This window comes from Chrysochloris asiatica, unplaced genomic scaffold (assembly GCF_000296735.1).
Source record: "Chrysochloris asiatica unplaced genomic scaffold, ChrAsi1.0 scaffold00132, whole genome shotgun sequence".
NCBI classification, from domain to species: Eukaryota; Metazoa; Chordata; class Mammalia; order Afrosoricida; family Chrysochloridae; genus Chrysochloris; species Chrysochloris asiatica.
In genome coordinates this window covers 6,638,594-6,659,256 of record NW_006408650.1, presented here as the reverse complement: position 1 = coordinate 6,659,256, position 20,663 = coordinate 6,638,594, and the positions used below count along the sequence as shown (strand labels likewise).

General features: G+C 56.7%; 1 protein-coding gene across 1 annotated transcript; it reads right to left on the bottom strand.

The window, feature by feature from the left end:
- Positions 1–1,092: 1,092 nt before the first annotated feature.
- Positions 1,093–19,606, bottom strand: EVPL (envoplakin). Its single transcript, XM_006869563.1, has 22 exons — positions 19,494–19,606; positions 16,896–16,995; positions 16,338–16,492; positions 16,116–16,242; positions 15,345–15,470; positions 15,176–15,214; positions 14,776–14,937; positions 14,574–14,681; positions 14,327–14,422; positions 13,155–13,280; positions 12,634–12,780; positions 12,191–12,345; positions 11,946–12,043; positions 11,552–11,724; positions 9,807–9,985; positions 9,592–9,730; positions 9,280–9,473; positions 8,829–8,979; positions 5,588–5,671; positions 5,359–5,469; positions 5,172–5,264; positions 1,093–4,530 (listed from the first exon to the last, which is right to left on the bottom strand). Exons 1-22 carry the CDS (start codon positions 19,604–19,606, stop codon positions 1,093–1,095), a joined length of 6,114 nt encoding a protein of 2,037 aa, XP_006869625.1.
- Positions 19,607–20,663: the final 1,057 nt, after the last annotated feature.

The following is a 20,663-nucleotide window of genomic DNA, read 5'->3' as shown; positions in this document are numbered from 1 at the left end:
AACCTACAATTGTCTCTCCAGCGGCTGCCCCACACAATGCCCAAGAAAGAAAATGAATTTTGGGAGACAGAGAAAGAATTTGGCCACCAACCATGGGAGGCTGAGTTTGGGCTAGTCCTGCCAGCAGGTTAGCGAGTTCCAGTGTTGTTTGTTGCATCTGGCAGTGCCATTTCCAGGTAAAAGTTTACACGCTCCATGCGTTAGAGGCCAGACACCCACCCCACCCCCACCCCCACCAGCACAGGTGGCAAGGAGAAGGCAGGAAGCTGCCCTCTGTCTCACCTGACTGCCCCATCCCATAGCTGCTGATCTAGATGCTGAGGGAAAGGGCGACCCCTGCTGGTCTTTTTGGATTTAAAATGTTTGTGGGGAAGACTTGAGTTCCTGTGGAGTCCCCAGTTAGACAGGAAGTGGGAAGAGGTTGGGAGCCTATGGCCTCAAGAACTGTCTGAGCACCTAGGACATGCTTATGTTTGTTTGTCTCTGGTTTTAAGAGCAAGAAATAAAAGTGACACATTTCTGAGTGTTCTCATGTTGTTCTGCTTGTGGGGGGGCCCAGGGACCTGCTGATGAGGGGAACGAGATGGACAAGAGGACTTGAGTATGCTTCTGGCCTGGCTCGAGAGACCCAGAACAGAATGGAGCAGAGACAATGGGCAGATGGGAAAGGTTGATGGGAGATTTTGTGTCACGTCCCACAATCCCTTTCTTTGACCTCCCAGAATCAGTGGAACCACACCCTCACCCTCACCAGACTCATCATTTTCCAATAGAGAATTGTCCTCACGCTCGTCCCCAGACACACTGACCCCATGGTACCAAATGTGAATGAGAAGCTGGGTGCATGCGTTTATTGAAGTATGGGGTGGGGGAGTAGGGCGGGAGGGCAGATCTGATCTGGAGTCTGGGGGTGGCTTGGGCACCAGAACAAGGAAGGGGCCCGACACAAGAACAGTGAGACAGTGAGACAGCCCACTCCCTGGGGTCGATCAAGCTTCAAAGGGGTCAGGGGGCCGTGACTCCACCCTGGCCCTCACACACACACACACACACACACACACACACGCACACACAAACCCTTAACTGCTAGACTCAGCGCAGACAGCGCGGCAGTGTGGGGGAGGCAGAACGGTAGCAGCGGTACCCCTCCAGTGCAGCCGGGAGCAGCAGTAGGCCACTCAGGGGGTCTCTGCGGCAACGCCCCATGGCCTCCTTGTAGCTCAGCCGCTCCTTGGAGAGGGGGTCAGTGAGATCCTTCTCATAACCGGCCTCATCCAGTAGGAGCTGAGCCAGCTCCTCGCTGATCATCCCCGCAAGCACAGCCTGGGCCACGGGGATGCGGCCGGTGCGCTTGGGGTCGATGAGCCCTCCGGTCAGGTGCTGCACCTGCAGATGCGGGAGCACGCTTTCATGAGGCATCCAGCCCTTCTGCACAGCCTCACCCACAGACAACCTCTTCCTGGTGACTGGGTCTTCGATGCCAGTGAAGGCCTTCTGAGCATTGAGCAGCCTCTGCATTGATGTGTTCTCGATCAGCCCACGTTCCACGGCCTTGTGCACCGAATAACGCTCCCGGCTGAGCAAGTCCACGATGCCCCCTGTGGCCGCCTGGGCCTCCAGCAGCTTCTGCCCGGTGATGGGGTCCAGCATGTTTTTGGCCACGGCCGTCTTGATGCTGCACTTGTTATCTGTGGTCGTGTCGTAGACCCCGGCGATAGGGAAGCTGTCATCACTGAGCCCCAAAGAGAAGCTGGACGAGAAGCTGATGCTCTGGGGGGCAGGGGAGGCAAGCGGGGACTTGGAAATAATGGAGCCAATGGACAGTGAGGAGCAGGGCTTGGTCTCACCCGCCACGAGCAGCGCGAACTCAGAGATGGGCAGCCGGCCGACCTTGTACAGGTGATACTCCTCCTTGGAGATGCGCCGGCAGCGGAGGGCAGCTTCGATGGAGTACTGCTTCCCACTCTTGCGGTCCAGGAGCACGGACTCCTCCCCGCAAGGCCCTGAGGTAGTGACCTCCTCCCAGTCACACTCGAGTTCCTGTAGCTGGAGGTACTGGCCCCGGTCGATGATGCCCCGCTTGTAGGCCTCGTAAGGGGATATGTCCTTCCCCGTCTCGGGCTCCAGGATGCAGATCTTGGTGGAAAGGTTGGTCTCGCGAGTCTGGGTCTCTTGGCTGAGCTCCTCTTGGCTGACCTTGTTGTGGAGGTGCCTCAGGGCCCGCTCCTTCTCGTAGATCTGGTCTTTCTCGTGGAGGATGGCAGCCTCCAGCTGTGAGAGCTCCTGGCCACGCTGGGTCGCCCGCTGCCGCTCGCTTTCTGTCTTCTTGCTAAGCACCTGGGATTCCTCCTGCAGGCGCAGCACCTGCTGTTGTTTCTGCAGCTCCAGGTCACGCAGCTGCTGCTGCAACTGCCGGCGCTCCTGGTCCGCCTGCTCCTTGGCCCTGTGCAGCTCGGCCTCTTCCCGGGCCCAGGTCCTGCCCAGTGCCTCGGCCCTGTCGATGTGCTCACGCAGCTGTCTTGCCACCTCCTCCTGGTCCTTCCTGGATGCCCGCTCCCTGTTGAGCAGCTCCCACACACGTGACCGCTCGCCCTCCAGCACCGGGTCCTTCTCCACCCGGATCACTTCCTTGTAGATGGTCTTCTCTTGGGACTTGGTGGTCTGCAGGACATCAATCTGGACCTGCAGGTTCTTACACTCCCGATGCAACTCCATTACCTGGGCCTTCTCCTGGTCCAGGTCCCGCTGCAGGGTGCCTGTGGACTTCTCCAAGTCCGGGTCCTTCTCCAGCTTGACCACCTCCTCCATGATGATCTTTTCCTGCACAGTCGGTGGCCGCGACTCCAGCTCCTGAATCCTCAAGCTCAGCTGCCGCAGCTCCCTCTCCACAGCCAACTTCTTGCTGCGGTCCTCCTGGAAGCTGAGCAAGGCCTCCTGCTCTTCCACACCAGCGCGCAGCTGCTGTACTTCCCGCTCCAGCTGCCGCCGACGGCCCACCTCCTCGTCCAGGCTGTGGCTCAGCCGGCTGTGCTCCTCGTGGAGTTTCGGGTCCTTCTGGGTGACCACCACCTCCTGCACCACCACCTTCTCCTCGGGTCGCCTCCTCTCCAGCAGCAGAAACTTGTTCTGGAGCTCGTAGAGCACGTCCTCTGCAGCCCGCCGCTTCTGGGTCGCCTCCCGCACCTCCTGGCGCAGCCGCTCAGCTTCCTTCTCCAGGACAGGGTCCTTCTCATGGCGCACCACCTCCTTGTTCACCGTCTTGGTCTCCACCTTGGAGCGCTCCCGCCTCCACTCATCGCGCTCACCCTGCAGCCGGATGAGCTGCTCTTGAGACCGGCCGCTGCTATTGACCAGTTCATTTAGCTGGGCCTTCAGCCGGTCGATTTCCCGCAGCACCTCAGGGTTCTTCTCGTGTCTCACCACCTCCTGCGTCACCTCCTTGTATTCCACCGTGGGCTTCTGGGCCCGCAGCACCGCCAGATCGGCTAGCAGCTTCTCCACCTCCTTCTCAATGCTGCTCCGCTTGCCGGCTGTCTCCTGCAGCTGCGCCCGGAGCCTCTCGATCTCCTGCTCCGTCTCGGGGTCCACCTGGAAGACCTCTCGGACCTGCTCACGGAACTCCACCTTGGGCTTCTGCTTCTCCACCTTGCTGTACTTTCTGTGCAGCTCCTTCAGCTCCTTGGCCAATGCCTCGTTCTTGTTTCTCTCCTCCTCCAGGAGGCTCCTCAGCTTGAACGACTCCTTAAGAAGTCTGGGGTCTTGCTCCACCTTTTTCACCTCCTTCACGATCACCTTGGGCTCCACGGAACTGATGGCACGCTCTAGTTCTTCTATGCGAGCCCGTAACTTGGTCCCTGTCTCTTGGGCCAACTTCCTCCGTGCTGCATCCGCTTCAATTTGCAGCTTTAGATCCCGGGCTGCCTTGACCATTTCCAGATCCTTCTCCACCTTGACCACTTCTTTCACCACCACCTTCTCCTTCACAGTTACCTCCTTCTGCTCAAGAGCCAGCAGCTCCTTCTTCAGCTCCTCCAGCCGGGCAGAGATGGCGGTGTTCTCCCCCCGGAGCTGCCCAATCTTGCTGTTGAGCTGGGCTGCCTGGTTTTCCAGGCTGGGGTCCCGCTCAATTTGGGTGACCTCTTTAGTCAGCAGATGAGGCTGCATGGACTTTTTTTTGGTCTCCAGCTGCGCCACCTTCTGGGCCATCGCCTCCAGGTCTGCCTGCAGGCCAGCGCGTTTCTTGCCCTCCTCCTCCACCTGACATTTAACCTTGAAGAGCCTGCTCTCAAGTTCAGGGTCCCGATAGAACTCCACCACCTCCTTCTCCTCCAGCCTCTCCAAGGGCCGCTGGGTCCTCAGCTGCAGCAGCCGCTCCCTCTGTTTTTCCAGCTCACGCTGTACCTGGGCCACCTGTTTCCTCTCCTCTTCCAGCTGGGACATCAGTGCCTCGGACTCCCGCCTTGCTTGCGCTGGATTCTCAGAGCCCTGCTTTGCATCATGGGTCACCTGGATGTCCTCACTGAGCTCCTTCTGCAGAGAGAGTGAGAAAAAGGAAGGGAAGCATCAGGCCGAGCCTCATCTTTCCACTCCTCTCTGAGATCAGAGACCCCTCCCTGCTTCCTGATACTGTCTGGTAGGTCCTGGGAGATGCCCTTGACCCGAGATGTTTGGACACAACAGGGTTTGGAGAAGACCTGTGAGGTTAGAACGTGCATATGGAGCAAGTTTTCCCTTCCCTCTCCCCTTCCACCCAGGCTCCCAGCAAGTGCAGGAGCACAGCTGAGAGTCATAGAAACGTTGTCAAGTCCTCCATCTGGTCACCAAGAGACCTTCTGGCTCCTGTTCTCCCAGGGTCTCCCTGGTGGCCTCTTGCCCAGTGCAGGCTGGTCCCAAGGCTGAAGGTTTTAGAGGCTTTTCTCTGTTCTCTTGGGCAAGAGGTCCTGGCTCCTTTGGAGAACTCCCCAGGGTCTAAGCTGTGGTCACATTGAATGACATCCCCGGGGCCTAACTCTGGGATGAAGATCAGTCTATTGACTGATGGTGAGAGATGAGGGCGAGGCTGAACCTGCCCAGGGATTGAAGCTGCAGGTTCAGGAGGGAGGGAAGACTCCCAGGTTAATAACAGGACTTGGCTGGCTACTGCGGGAACAGAGTGGGCATTGTCTTTGTACCTTCTCCAGCATCTTTATGGCAAACTCCAGCTGGTGTAGCTGCTGCTGATGCGCAGCTGCAGCCTCCGTATAGGCCTTGGTCAAGTTCTTCTCCTGGAGAGGACAGAGTAAGAGAGAAGGAGGCAGTCAGCTCTAGCCGTGAAAACTGGTGCCAAAAGATGCTCAGCCTAGCCAGGTCCCGCCTCACCTGGACCTGGAAGCTCTCCTGCAGAGGAGCCACTCGAGGTCTCTTGGGAGCTGGTACTGCCAGGGTGGGCTCCAGGGAGCAGCGGTAGGTATCTGCCTGCAGTTCATAGTCCTGAGCAGGGAGGGACGGGACGGACAACAGACTGCAGTGAGAAGACTGTGGGGAAGCAGGGAACTGGAAGAGGGAGGGTGATGGACTAAGAGGGACAAACAGTCGTATAACTGCTTACTTGGAGAGCAGCCTGCAGGTCCCGGGAGAGGCAGGATGCCATGATCTTGTCCCGCTCTCGGCCCCGGATCTCCTGCAGCAATCTCTGTCAGGGAAGAAGTAGGAGTCAAGAAAGCCACTCACCCTGACCCCTCCATCCAGCCACAGGCAGTCTGTCCTTCCCTGACCTCATGCTCTTGGTTTTCTGCCTTCCTTTCCTTCCAAGCAGAATCCCATTCTTTCACCCAGTGCCCCTCAGAGTTCTGGGCCAGTACAGGGACTCTCAAACTGGAGCCTGCATCAGAAGCCCCTGGAGAGTTAGTTCACAGATTGCTGGGACCACCCTCAGAGTTTCTGATTCAGGAGGTCTGGAATGGAGCCTGAAAGCTTGCATTTCTGATAATCCCTTGGTGATGCTGATGCTTCCTATGCTGGCTGGGGACCAATTCTTGAAAATCACTGCTCCTACAGTTCTTCTGCTCCCGTAAAGATTTACAGCCTCGGAAACCCCGTACAGGGTCGCTATGGGTCAGATCTGACTCGATGGCACTTAACAACAACAACAGTCACCTGGGGGAAGTTTTTAAAATGCCAATGCTCTGGTTCCAGAAATTCCTATTTTATTGGCCTGGGGTGGTCTCCTGGCATGGGTGTGTTTTGAAAGTTGCCAGGACTGTGGATCTCTGTCCCCTGCCCTCTCCCTGGCATGATCCTCTAGTGTCTCCCTATGTGCCCTCGATCTCCCCAGCACTTTGCCATCAGCTTCCCTACGGGGCCTCCCAGTCCACACCTTCCTCCCATAGCTCTGGCTCCAACTCCCTACTCACATTCACACTCAGCAGGACCCCAGCTAACTTTGTTTCTTCACCCCAAATGCACTGTGTTCTTGTATTCACTATGTCAAGTAGGGCTATGCCCTCGTCCTGAGTGTCCCTGACAAAACCTCTGGGGTCCCTGTCTCCCTTGAATAGTCACTAAGTCCAGCTTGTTGTTGTTGTTGTTATGTGCCATCGAGTTGGTTCCGACCCATAGCGACCCTGTACAGGGTTTCCGAGGGTGTAAATCTTTACGGGAGTAGAAAGCCTCATCTTTCTCCCGGGGTGCGGCTGGTAGTTTTGAACCGCTGACCTTAAGGTTTGCAGCCCGATTCGTAACCACTACGCTACCAGAGCTCCTATAATAGTCACTAATAGCCACCATCTGCATCTCTCAAACCCACCACCTCTTCCTACCCTAGGACCCTTTTCCCACTCTTCCAGCCTCTTGCTGGGATTTGACCCTGACTCCTATGAACCTCCTTAACCATTCTCTTGGGGATAGCCAGAGCCAGCTTGGCAGACACAGATCTGAAGGTGTCCCTCCCAGTAACATCCTGGCATCCTTGTCAAATGTCCAGTGCTTTCCTGTGGCCAACAGGGGTCCTCACCTCTGGTCACTCCTGTCCCCTGACTGCCCAAGGCTTTGGCTTAGGATGTTTTGCCCATAGCTACTAGATTTATCTCTCAGGTCTTGGCATAGGTGCCTGGTCCTTTAGACCACTTTCTCTGACACCAACCATGGCCAGCAGTGAGTACCTGTGAACTGGAGTTCTCCCCACCAGCCTAGCAGCTGCTTGAGGGTGGAGCTATACCTTCCATCATGGGTCCAGCCCCTAGCAGCAAACCGGGGCCTGACAAGTATGAGGAAGAGGATGCAGGCATGGATGGAAACCCCAGGAGCTCTGCAGCCTAAACATGAAGCCCGTAGCCTGCCTCAGACCAGACAGAACTGCGCTGGGGCTTGTGGGAAAAGGGGGAGCATTTCAGGGTGGGGTTAAAGGAACATAAAACCTTGGTAGTCTGAGCTTTGAAGAGGCTTCTGTTTGCACTGCTGGTCCAGTGGTAGAATTTTCACCTTCTATGAGGGAGGTTTGAGTTCGAATCTTAGGCAATACATTATGGACTTTTAAGGAGCCTCAGAGGCTTAACAGGAGTCCTGGTTAATGCACCAGACTGCAAAGCTGTTTGAACTGCAAGGTCGGCAGTTCAAGCTCACCAGCTGCTCCTTGGAAACCCTACACAGGATCACTATGAGTCGGAACCAACTCGACGGCACTCGACAACAACAAGTGGATTAACAAGGAGCCCTGGTGATGCCATGGGTTAGGGTTGGGCTACTAACTTCAAGGTCATCAGTTCAAATCCACCAGCTGTTCCGTGGGAGAACGATAAGGCTGTCTGCTCCCATAAAGATTTACAGTCTCAGAAGCCCTAAGGTGCAATTCTACTGTGTCCTTTAGGGTCACTGTAAGTTAACATTAACAATGGCTTGTTGCTGTGGGTGGTAACCATTAATTACGTATCTGCTAACCTAAAGGTCACCCACCCAGTGACTCTGTGCAGGACAGACCTAGTTATCTGATTCCATGAAGATTGTTGTTGTTGTTGTTATGTGCCATCGAGTCGGTTCCGACCCATAGCGACCCTGTATAGGGTTTCCGAGGGTGTAAATCTTTACGGGAGTAGAAAGCCTCATCTTTCTCCCGCGGAGCGGCTGGTAGTTTCGAACTGCTGACTTTAAGGTTCACAGCCCGATTCATAACCACTACACTACCAGAGCTCCCTTTGGAGCAGTTCTGTCATATAAGGTTGTTGTTGTTAAGTCGAGTTGGTTCTGAGTTGGTTCGAGCAGCTGGTGAGCTTGAACCACCAACCTTGCAGTTCAGACCAAAGTCAGTACAGTAAGGAGCTCTGGTAGCATAGTGGTTACGAATCGGGCTGTGAACCATAAGGTCAGCAGTTCGAAACTATGGGTTGGAACTGACTCCACGGCACTTAACAACAACAACAACAACAAACAATAACCCGCATAACCCATATAAGATTGTTGTTGTTATTGTCAAGTGCCGAGTCTTCGAGTCAGTTCTGACCCATAGCGACCCTGTATAGGTTGTTGTTGTATAGGTTGTTGTTAAGTGCCGTTGAGTCGGTTCTGACCCATAGTGACCCTGAACAGGGTTTCCGAGGCTCTAAATCCTTATGGGAGCAGAAAGCCTCATCTGCAGAGTAGCCGGTAGTTTCGAACAGCTGATCTTGAGGTTTGCAGCCCGATTTGTAACCACTATGCTAGCAGAGCTCCTTCTCTGTACCTAACAGCAGAGCGCTTTTGAGTCTCAGTCACTAGAGGGCAACATGCGCACAGGCAGCCGCCCTATGCGGAAGGTGGCCAGGGAGGTAGCTTGAGATGTTGGCTCTGGGCAGGGTCCTGCAGTCCTGGGCACTCACCTTTTGTGCCTGCAGCTTGTAAGCCATCTGGCTGGGCCCGTCATGGGGCCGCACCTGATTGTGGGGCAGATGCTCCAGCCAGGAGCTCAGGTTGTCCCTGCAGTTCTTGAACTGCTGGTAGGTGAGGCCAATGTCCTGCACCATCTTCTCCCTGCGGGGGGACGAGGCCAGAGGAGAGGTGAGAGCCAACCTCTTGGGCCAGGTGAGGGGTGCAGGGAGGTGGCTGGGGGACACCCCTTTCCTGGGACAGGTCAGGAGGCCTTAGTGAGCCACCATGTCCCTCCTACTCTGTGTCCTGACACCCTCTGCTGGGCACCAACCACTCTAGGAGGCTATCATCCCATTTCACAGGTGGGGAAACTGAGTCACAGAGTCACCAGTTTAATGTCACACAGCTTGTCAGCGGCAGTGCCCAGCCTGCCCACTGTGGGGTTGTATCGAGTACACTCACCGCAGGTCCAGCTGATCCCCTATGGCGTGGTAGCGGTCAGTGAGGGCTCGCACCTGGCGTTGCTGGCGAGGCAGGTCTTGGCAGAACTCACAGAAGTTGTTCTGTAGCGCGCTGCACACGTGCTCGGTGGCCTTCAGTTCTCGGTGCAGCCCCAGCACACAGGCCTGCTGCTCCAGTAGCTCCCTCCGCTGGCGCTGGGCGGACACAACCACCAAGCACCCTCATGGTTAGCTGAGACACCCTGTCCACCCTCCACCTGGCCTGAATGTCTGACCAGGTTAAACCTCCTTCAGGATACTGCCAGGACCTTACCTGCAGTTCGCTGACCCTCTGCTGCAGTGCATCAGGGCCATCGGAGATGGGGGCCTCCTGAGTCAGGGTGGACTCGAAGCCACAGATAACCTTTTCTGCATCTCGGATCTGCTGCTCCAGACCCAGGGCGGCCTTGGCTCTGTGTGGAGGAGGTGAGGGTCAGGTAAGCCTAGCCAAGCTGTGCTGCCTGTCCACAGCCAGTCCCAGGCACTCACTTGTCTTCATAGAGGCTGCACAGAACCTGCAAGTCGCTGTATTTGTTCTTAACATTGTTGAGGACCACAGGCAGCTGCAGGGCCACGGGGCCCACAGGCCGTGCTGACAGGAAGGCCTCACACTCCCGCTGGGCGACCTCCTTCTCAGCTCCCAGACTCTGCAGGCGCTGGACCAGGCTCTGGCAGGAGGAGGGAAAGGAACCAGGGTCTCTGCTCTGGTCCACGTGGAAGAGCCAATCTCTGCCCAGCCCTCCTGCCTGCTCAGCCCCTTGCAGGTAGGAGAACTAGGCTTGGCAGCTATATGCTTGTGCTCCAGGCCGGAGAACTGGGTATAGTTCTGGCCTTGCTAGTTACCATGTATGTGGATGACTCTGGGCAAGTCATCCCCTCTGACCCTGAGTCTCTTCATCTGCAGAATGAGCCTAATGGAAGAACTAAATGAGACCCTGCATGTCATGGTCTCACCTATGATGTCATTACCTGGTCACATAACTTTCAGCTTCCCAGCCGGGACTCCAGAATGAGGCAGTCAAGTCTTAGCTCTGCCCCGCTGCATTCATTCATTCACTCATTCATCCATTCCACAAGTCAGGACAAGGAGGCACTGCCTTTGTTGTTGTTGTTATGTGCTGTGGAGTTGGTTCCGACTCATAGCGACCCTGTACAGCGTTTCCGAGGCTATAAATCTTTACGGGAGCAGAACGCCTCATCTTTCTTCCGTGGAACAGCTGGTAGTTTTGAACTGCTGACCTTGTGGCTTGCAGCCCAATTCGTAATCACTACGCTACCAGAGCTCCTTTAGCTCTGCCCGCTGCATTCATTCACTCACTCATTCATCCATTCCACAAGTCAGGACAAGGAGGTGCTGCCTAGAATCCCCTCACTTCTCCAGGCCCCTCAACACCCCTGATGTGGGACATACTGGCATTTCAGGACTCAAAGGCATATAGTCCCCTGGTCACTCTGGTGCTATAGGAAACAGCCCTGGATTCTGCCGGACGTGGGGGTTGCCAGGCTGAGGGGCATCCTGTGTAATGACTCAGCCCCACCCCAGGGGTTGGCCACAGAGACGTGTCACAGCTCGGCGTCTCCTTCAGCCAATGTCGCCTGTGTCCCCTGCTTGTTCTTCTCCAGTCCATAACCCAACCGGCAACATGAATGCTCGTCCTTTCCCACCTCTGAAAACACCTGTGCTCCCACCTGGTCCCCTGACAGCGACAGTGCTGTGGAATGAGTGTAAGCAACAAGCAGGCACTGTGATCTATAAACAACATGATGCGCTTTTTTCAAACCAAGCCCACATAGTACCCGTATACTTGAGTAGAAGCCGGTTTGGAAGAGCTCAAGCTGCCCACTGCTTCCAGGTGTGGGAAAGGGATGGCTGGATTCTCAGCTCCTCAGGAGAGAGACTCTCACGCCGTGGAGGGTGTGCCCTATTTTTTCATGGCGTTTGCACAACTCTGCAGCCTTTCCAGGAAGGTTTTCCTCCTCTAACCAGAAACTATCTTCCCTAGATGCTTCTCGCTACCCTCGGGGACCCTCCCAGAACACCCAGGCCCTTCTGGAACTTTCATCTTTAGCACAATATCAGAGAGGTTAATACGGAGGCCCAGAAAGGCTTGCCCAAGGCCACAGAGCTGGTTGTGGAGTGGCTGGGATAGGGCCCAGCTCCTCTGAGCCCTAGATTCTCCCTGCTCTGCCCAGCGTTGCTCCTTCTAAAGCAGGTCCATCCTGTCTTCACCTACCTTGTGGTTGCAGACTCGGGCCTCCAGGTCCTCTAGGGGTGAAGTGCGGCTCAGTGGGGCCCGGACCCAGGCCAACACCTGCTTCTCCATCAGCGCCAGGTCCCCGTCCAACCGAGTCATCTGAGTCAGGAGTTTCTGGGCCTGTGGGTTGGCTGGGGCCAAGCTGGTAGGAACTAGGGGCACAGGGTGCTGGTAAGCACCCAGGGCCTACCTCGTGTCTGCCCAAGGAACCTTTGAGTGATCAAATGGGGTCCTGTGTGGAGTGGAGCCTAGAAGGGGAGGGGCTTGCCAACCCTGGAGATCATGGCTGTAACCCAGGCCCCCTTGCCCACTGCAACCCCCCAGCAGTGGCTGAAGTAGATATGTGTTCCCTCTAACCCAACACCCCTGGTACCCTGTTGGTCCGGCCGTGTGGGTTCTGCTACACTGGTCTTCAGGCTGCTCTGGACAGTGGCCAGTTTCTGCTTCAAAGCCTGCAGGTCCGAGGCCAGCCTGGAATAAGGAGGCAATCAGGGGGGGACAGCCTGTTTGTCCCCCACCCCCAGCAGTCACTACTCTGAAGGAGGAGGCCAGCATTTAGGCAGGGCACCTCAGACATCTCTCCCTGAGTGTCACTGTGGAGACTTGGGGGTGGCCTACCTGGAGGCCTTGGCCACAGCATCAGGGTCCGGCGCTGGGATGCAGAAGCAAGCGGCTGGGGCGTGCTTGGTCTCCCCACCGGGGCTCTGCACGACCCAGGTGTGTGGGTCAGAATTGTCCAGCAGTGTGTACCGCTGACCCCGAAGGAGCTGTACCTGGGTAGGTGGAGGGGGGATCAGGCAGGGCCACGAGGGTAGAAGGGCCACCACCAGGATGGGGTTGGGACAGTCCAGGGGAAGGCAGGGCTTGGGCAGGGGTGGCGCTGGGCCAGGGGAAGGTGAAAGATAGAGGTGTGGCAGGGAGAGGCTTGGGAAGGCTGGGGCAGGGTGAGACTGGGGCAGGACCAAGGCAGGGGTGGAACAGGGGTGAGGTGGGGAGGAGGGAAGCTGGGAAGGGCGAGGACAGGGGCAGGGCTGGGCCGAGACAGGGCCCATAGCCCATACTTCTCCGGAGTCCCAATCACAGATGCTGTCAACATGCAGGGGCTGTTGGGGCGGACTTCTGCGGAGGGGCAGTGGGACCACCTCCTGGCTTCTCTGCTGCAGGTCCCTCACAGTCCTCTCAGCCATTGCCAGCTGCTTCTCTTCCACCTGCCAGACCAAGCAGTGAGAGCTCAGGCTTCACTGGAGTCCAGACTCACACCTGGCCTCCGTAAGTCAAGGGTTTCTAGTTAAGCAAAGTGAAAGGGGCCCCTCTTGAGGTTTGTGATTGGGGTGTGGGCTTCCCAGCATCCAGACCTCCAGAGTAGGAGCTAGAGTGGCCTCGGAGCTGTCCAGGTCTCCCTCTCACATTACAGGTGAGCCAACAGGCCCAGAGGAGAAGGGTTTAATGGTAACAGAGATGGGAGAAGACTCCCAGGCCCAGGCTCAGGGCAGGACTGCATACCTGGGAGGCCAGGCCTGAGCCCCGAAGCCCAGCAATGGGGTACAGTTGGGGTGAAGGTGGCCAGGTGAGGTTATCTCACCTCCAGCTGTCGGAGTAGCTCTGTGCAGGCACCAGGTGGAACCCCTGGAGCAGGGCTGTTCTTGGTTTCCAGGCTGGAATTGAGCTTTGCCAGGGTCTGGCTGACGGAACCAGCCTCTTCCTGAAACTGAGGTTCCAGGGTGGTCAAGGGCAAAGCCCAGAGGCGGCTTGCTGCCCACTGACCCTGCTAAGCAACTGAACTTAACTCAGGGAAATCCAAATCAGTTCAAACTAAACCCAGCGAACATGTGCCAGCATCAGGGCAGATGTTGGAAACGTGCTTTAAAGCAACACCATGCTCTATGGCATTTTGGGATTACTGTCAGCCGGTTCACTAGGCCCTTAAAAAAGAGAGGGAGAGAAATACTTGGCTTTTACCTTTCTCAAAAAATGTAGGAAAACATATCGAGTGGAAATTACCCTCTCAAAAAAAAAAAAAATCCCAGTTGTACATTGTATCAGTGATTCTTAACTCTTTCCAAAATTATTATTATCCCCAAAGGAGCCTTTTAGATGTTTTTTCCTAAGTCCCTGCTTCTCCATCAAGTGTTAATACCAAAGCTATAATACTCGATTACTGTTCATGTACAAAATGGATAAGGACCACAGAGCCTGGTGGCACAGCGGGCAAGCACTCAGCTACTAACCAAAAAGTCAGTAGTTTGAACCCACTAGCTGTTCCAAGGGAGAAAATACCCAGTGATCTGGTCCCATAATGATGCGTACGAGAGCCTATGGGGCGATTCTATTCTGTCCTATAGGGTTGCTGTGAGTTGCAACTAACTTGACAGTACACAATTGTATGTATAACTGTCTCCTATGTAAAAACAAGAGTTTTTTTCTGCTCCCAAGAACCAGTTTTTGGATCCCTGGAGACAATAGTTACAACCCTTTCAAATGTGTGTGCGAGACATCATTCCCCTCTGGGGCCAAGTTACAATGATACATTAGTTTTATTTGTGAGAGGATTTTACTGGTCCAGAAGGAGCCCTTAGGTTAATATGCTTGGTTGCTAACTAGAAGGAGCAACTCCAGAAGAAAGGCCTGGGGATCTACTTCTGAATTCAGCTACTGAAAACCCTAGGGTGCGCTGTCCTGCTCTGAGTTGGAGTTGGTAGGAAAACAAGTTGTACTGATACATTGTGCCTAGTCCCGGCCCTGCCCAGAGCTCACCCGGGAATAGGCCTCCACGTGCTGCAGTTGACTCTCCTGGCAGATGCACAAGTTTAGAAAGTTCTGCCACTCCATCTTCAGGGCTTCCTGGTGCACCTGGAAACAACAGCGTAGAGCCTTGGAAACCCCCGGCCCTCCCTCGCCCTCCCCTACCAACTGACCGGCTCCTTCCCATTCCAGAAGCCCCTCCCTCCACTGTGAGAAGGGAGGGCCGGTGCCTGAGGTAGTCGGAAGTCCAGCCTCGCACCTGGATGGTCCGGGTGGCCGGGTGCCGGAGCTCCATCATCCGCTCTCCGTCGTCCTCCAGCTGGTTCACGCTTTGCTCCTGGCTCAGCAGTTCGTGCTGCTTGAAGTGCTAGGTGAGGCCGGGCGCTGGCAGTCAGAACCAGGTGGGCCCTTGCCACTCCCCCCTCCACCCCCCCCTGCCACAATTCCCGCGCCCCTCTGACCTCGTACTCCCGCCGCACGCCCACGGGGTCTTCCATGAGGTCGCTCCAGTCCTGCTGCAGAATGCGCCGCTGTTGCTCCGCCAGGGCGCTCAGCTGCCGCGTGCAGCCCTGCAGGTGCGTGTAGAGACTGCCGAGGCTCTGGCCACGCCACGAGGCCGCCTTCTGCGCTCACGACAGCGAGCGCCGGCCCCAGAGGAGGGGGACGGGGATGGTGAAGAGCATCATCAGCCAGGCCCAGAAACGCTGGACCACCCCACGCCCAGCCCACCCTGCCACAGTCACTCTGGCCTCCCAGTTCTCTCTTCCCTGTCACCCTGTATTCCCAGCCTTCGGGACCAGCCTGCCCACGGTCACCCCATTACCCTGGACAGCCAACCCTGCCGCCCCCACCCCTGCTCACCAGCAGGTCCTGGTACTGGTTCCTGATGGTATTTGCATCCTACGTGGACCAAGGGGGAGAACACACAGGCCCAGTGAGAGGCAGCGTGCAGAGACAGCCCATCCCAGGGCCCTCCCCCCACAACCATGGGGAAGAAGGATCTGGAAGGGACAGGGCTGGCTGCACCCACCGGCCCCACAAGGTTCCGTAGCTGCTGCCCATACGCCTCGATCTCTTTCTGCAGGATGTTGTGTTCAGCCACCTGCCGCTCCAGCTCTGCCATGCCTGGCCCATACTGGCCCTCACCCACTTGTTTCTAAAGTGGGGGGAGCCAGCATTCAGCAGGCAGTGTGCGAGAACCCAGAGGACCCATCCCAAAGAGACCTCCTTGTCCATCCTCACCCCAGAGGAGTGATGGATGGATAATGTTATGGACTGCCAGGTGAGTAGCCAGTGACACCCCTGGGGGACGTGCAGTCTCCAGGGACCTTGGCTGTATTCCCTGAGCGCCCCACCCCCCGCTTTCCAGTCCCAGGACCCGGGCTCAGCCTCTGAAAAGTCCCACTCCCTCCCTGCCTTCTGCAGGACAGCTCCATCCCTCCCCTCGCCCACTGTCCCTTCCTTGTCACCACGACACCCCTTCTGTTGTGGCATCAAAGTGGAACTCCCCACCCGACATTCAGGATGCCCTGAGACCAGGCTCTGGCCACCCACCCAGAACACTCACCCCCATCCCCACCCCACCAGGCTTCCTCTGGCTGGAGCTTTGTTTCTTCTTCCTGGTAATTCCTGTCTGCCCCTCTTTAAAGGCCTTCTCCTGCCAAAGGCCTCCAGAGTGCATCCCTAAACCACCTGACATTAAAGCCAGTTTGTTCTGGATTGTTCTTTCATGGCTGCGGGGGAAGGAGTTTGGGCTCTGAGAGGGTGGCTCAGATCTGGGGGTGGGAGGTGGGGGTCTTACCTGTTTCTGCTCCAGGACATATGCCCAGTCCACCCTGGGCCCCATGTCCGGCGGCAGCACCATCTTCTCATACAGGGCGCGGTACTCGGAGCATTCCTGGGTCACACGTTCATGCAGCTGCTTGATGCTTCAGGGAGGTGGGCAGGGGGAGGGGGAGTTAGGCCTCTTCCTTGGACACCCCCCCCCCCCCCCGCTGCAGTCTCCTGGCACCACCCCACTCACTCTTTCTCAATTTCTTCCGCCTGTGGGTGCTTGAACCTCCGGGCCTTGTCCACATCCAGAAAGAGGTCCTTGAGCAGCATCTCAGCTTCCTTCAGGTTTCGGCCCGTCTCCTGCTGGTACTGCAGAGGTTGGCTGCAGTCGCTGTTCTGTCGGTCCTAGGGTGCAGCCCAGACAGGAGGGGTCTGCATTAGAAACTTGGTGCACCATCTCTGCAGGCCTGAGCCCCACCCTGAGGGAATCTCAACCACAGTGGCCAACCTCAAGGCCCAGGGCATCTGTGGACCGGACAGCAAGGACATTAGGGGAAGGCCCCTTCTCAAGTCCCAACATAGGGAGCCCAACAGAGAAGGAAAGCTGAGCCCTTGTCCTACTGTGGGGTCTGAGGAGCAGTAGGGGATGTGGGTGGTGAACTGGGAGCTCTTGCTCCATCTCCACCAGCGGTAGTGGGCATGAGAAGAGAGTAACCCATGTATACCCCTGCAGATCACCAGACGTGGCATTGGACCTCTTGGTGCCATCCAGCTGCCCCTGTGCCGGCTATCAGCTCTGCATTCTCACCTGCTGCAGTCTCTTCTGGGTCTCTAGGATATCCCTCTCCACCTGGTCAGCATTGGCTTGCATTCGAGAGATGAGCAGAGCCAGTTCCTGGGTGGCGGCTCTGGTGAGAAGGGGTGAACAGAAGCCTTCATGGTTTGAAAAGGCCCCTCTGCCCCCCTCAAGCATGAGTTGCAGCCAGGCTCACTGCCTTGGAGGGTGGAATCCCATGCTGTGGGGGACTCTGACATACTGAGTCCTAGGTGGGGGGTACTATCCCCAGCATGAGACTTTAGAAAGCCAGGATCCCCGTTCTAACTTGGTGGGATGTGTGGAGGAGGACCACAGAATGTCCCAGCCTCAGCCAGCTATCCTGGCAGAAAGCCCTGGACCCACCCCAGCCCTCTGTAGCCTGACAGCCTGGGGTCTCAGGAAGTCGTGGCATCACTGAATCAGTGAGACAGAGCCCTGGGGGGAGGTGACCAGGCTCCCTGGGGCAGGGACGCAACTGTGTTTGCTCCCATGTACTTCCAGCCTTGTGCGCCCTAGACTTTGCACAGGCCTGAGCAATGATCTGGAAGAACCACATGGCATTGGAGCAAGGGGAGCCCACAGATTGCTGGGGTACTCCAACATTTTCCAGAGTTGGGGTTCAAGGCCCAGATTGGGAGCCGGCTGGCTCTGAGTCCCACAGCTTGTCAAGAGAGAGCATGAACTTGAACTGAATCCTGGGTCCTTTTTTTTACATTCATTCTGGAACAGAGCACCTATTCCGTGTCGGTTTACTGGGTCCAACAGACTTCAGAAAAGGCCTTGAACCAGAGGTCAAAGGGTGGGCCATCCAGGCAGAGGGGCAGCCAGAAAAAGCGGTTTGAAAGAATTCTGTAGCCAGACAGCCAGCCTGGCTTTGAGGCTACTCCCTCATTACTGCTGTGTGATCTTGGGAAAGTTATCCAACCTCTCTGTGCCTATACTTCCTCATTTGAAAAGTTGTCGTTTTTAAGTGTCTTAGAGTCAGTTCCAACTCATAATGACCCTGTTTTCGAGGAGCAGCTGGTGAGTTTGAACCGCCAACCTTGTGGTTAGCTGTCCAGTGCTTATCCTACAGCGCTACACCAGTACTTTCACTTAGAAGGTAGAGCTTTAATAGCTGCAACACCAAAACCCACTACCAGTGAGGCAATTCCAACTCCCAGTGTCTCTATAGGACAGAGTGGAACTGTTCCCTAGGTTTCCCAAGATGGGAGCAGACAGCTTCATTTTTTCTCCTGTGGAGCCTGTTTGTGAGTTTGAACTGCCAGCCTCTTAGCAGTCCAATACTTAACTCACTGTGCCACCAGGGCACCTACCCAAAGGGTTATTGCGCATTAAAATAAAGAACATTATTTGCATTTGCAACCTCTACTTTAGGGCAGAGTGGGCCCCCAGTATATGCCTTAAAAGGGTAATGACCGTTGCAGCCGCTCAAGAAATACTTATTGAGTGGGTGGGCAGCATGTCTGAGGGGCTTCAGCCAGAGTCAACAGGACCCCCTGGATTGATTGATCCAGCCAGGAAGCCTGTTCTGGAACCTTGCCTGGGGAGGGAGCTTCGAGCATTGAGTCTTAGTACTCGGGTCTCAGTTGGGCCCCTGGGAGGGCTGCTCCCACAGGAAGGGGCCTCTCCCACTCTGGGCAGGGCTCAGGGGCCCCAGGGAAGACAGGTCACTCCATGAAGAGTCTTAGCTGCCACCTTTCCCACCCAGCCAGACTCCTAGCAGGTGCTGCCACACTGATCCCTATCGGGGTAATGGGCCCCCCACGCCCCAGCTCCAGCCTTTCATCTCTACTCTCATTTCAGACCCCAGGCAGGTGACTGGTCTCCCCCACTTTGCAAAGGGGGCTGGGGCCTAGTGGGTGGGAAGAACACCAGTCAAGTTTCTTGGGTAGGGAGGACCCAGGAGACCAAGGCCTCAGCCCCCAGCTGTTGTGAGGCCCAGGGTCTAGCAGAGAGCTGCACACGACCCTTCAGTGTGAGCAGGAAGGGAGAGCCAAGAGGCCCACTTCATAAGTCACCCAGTTAAAGCAGTCACCCCAATTATTTAACAACACTCAGTAACAAAATCCCAAGGCCTGAGTGAGTTCTTGGAGCTGCAGTTTAGGTGGGGAACTCCTGGCCCCATTCAGCTTCTCTGGGCAGCCCCCATACACAAACACACACTCAGCTTCTCTGTCCTCCCCCCTCACTCAGTTTCTCTGGGCCAACCGTGTGCCCAGGTTCCCGGGTTATTTCCCTTGTCAAGTTGCTCTAGAGAGAGAGCCAGATGCCCCAGCCTCCTTTCTTCAACAGGCTGAAGTCTGCTTAGGCCCTGTCCAGCACCTTTCCCCAAGTGGCCTCACCTTTGGGCCCGAGACCCCATGGAGAATGAAGTAGACCCAGACACCCTTCCCACTGCCCCCGACCCCTGGCTTCCTGCCTGGGCGAGCAGCTGCTGTTAGCAGCAAAGTCTCACCCTCCGGCCCTTTGGCCTTAGGATACCAAAAGCCAGCGCTGGTCTGATCCTGGTCTCTGGGCTGCCACTTCCAGATGGCTGGAGCCTTCAGGCATACCCCTGTCCCAGCCACCCTACCCGGTCCCGCTCACCGGCTGTGCTTGCTGGGGGAGCCCTTGGGGGAGCCCTTGGCCAGGGAGCCCTTGGCCGGGGAGCCTTTGGGGGACCCCTTCCCCTGGGAGCCTTTGCTCAGCCCCTTGAACATGGTGATGAAGTCGGTGCCGGCTCAGGCTGGGCTCGGCCGGTGCGGGTGGCTGGCAGCGGCGTGTGTCCTTCCTGGCCTGGCAGCTGGCTCTGGCGAGGTGGGGCGCGGGCTCGGGGGCCAGGCAGTTTCTGGGAGGCACCTCTGCAGGTGAGCAGAGCCTGGAGCTGCCGCGCATGCACCCAGGCGCGCCCACCCCGCCCGCTCCAGCACAACCAGTTTGGGAGGAAAGGGCAGTGCCCAGAGGCGGGACAATCAGGCTGCAGTCTCAGGGAAGGTCCGGGCTTGTTACACCCACACGCCCAGAGATCTGCTCAGATGGGAAAACAGCTGGCCGAGAGGGGTAGGGCCCCAGACAGACAGACGCATGCAGGCCCAGAGACAGATTGGCTCAATCCCGCAGGCTCCCAGAGAGCGGCAGAGTGGGTGCAGGGTTAATGAATGCCTCCCGCTGTGCAGAGAGACCCCGCTATCAGGCAGTCTTCCACCCACGCTGGGAGAGATGGGGCGGCTCCTCGCAGCCTCAGGAAGGCAAGAAGCCAACTCCCTGCTCACATTGCTCAGTTCTCTGCCTGGTGTTCTAGCTGATGTGAGGGGGCGGCCAGGGGACACCATGTACCCCCACCCCACACAAATGGCACAGGTACGTTTTAAAAGTCAGACACATTCACCTGGCTCCCCAAGTGTGTCAGCTTGGCTATATGTGGCTCTGGAATCAATCACGACAGGGTGAGGGTGACTCAGACCAGCTCCAGAGGGTCCATCTCTCACCCCTATTGTCCTACCACCTCCCCCGACCCCATACTCCAGGTACCACCAGGTGTTGCGATGCCCAGGCCTGATAGGTTAGTTACTGCCCTCACCTTGGACATGGCTCCAGGTGGGTTTTTATGAAGTCAGACTGTGTGACTAGGGGTGCCCACCCATCTTCCCACACTCTTCTTCTGCAGAGTTGGACTCAACAGTGAAAACCAAGCTGTTTGGTTGGAAGAGGGTTGGAGGAGGAGCAAGGGGAAGGGGTAGACATGCAGGAGGGGGCTGGGCACCGTAGGCCATGCTG

Excerpts from the sequence above, each read along its gene's own strand:
- EVPL (XM_006869563.1), bottom strand. The coding sequence starts at position 19,606 with ATGTTCAAGGGGCTGAGCAAAGGCTCCCAGGGGAAGGGGTCCCCCAAA. Across the intron at positions 15,471-16,115 it reads ATGTCCTGGAGCAGAAACAG|AAACAAGTGGGTGAGGGCCA; the intron begins GTAAGACCCCCA and ends CCCCCACTTTAG. Across the intron at positions 14,423-14,573 it reads CGGCCACCCGGACCATCCAG|GTGCACCAGGAAGCCCTGAA; the intron begins GTGCGAGGCTGG and ends TGTTGTTTCCAG.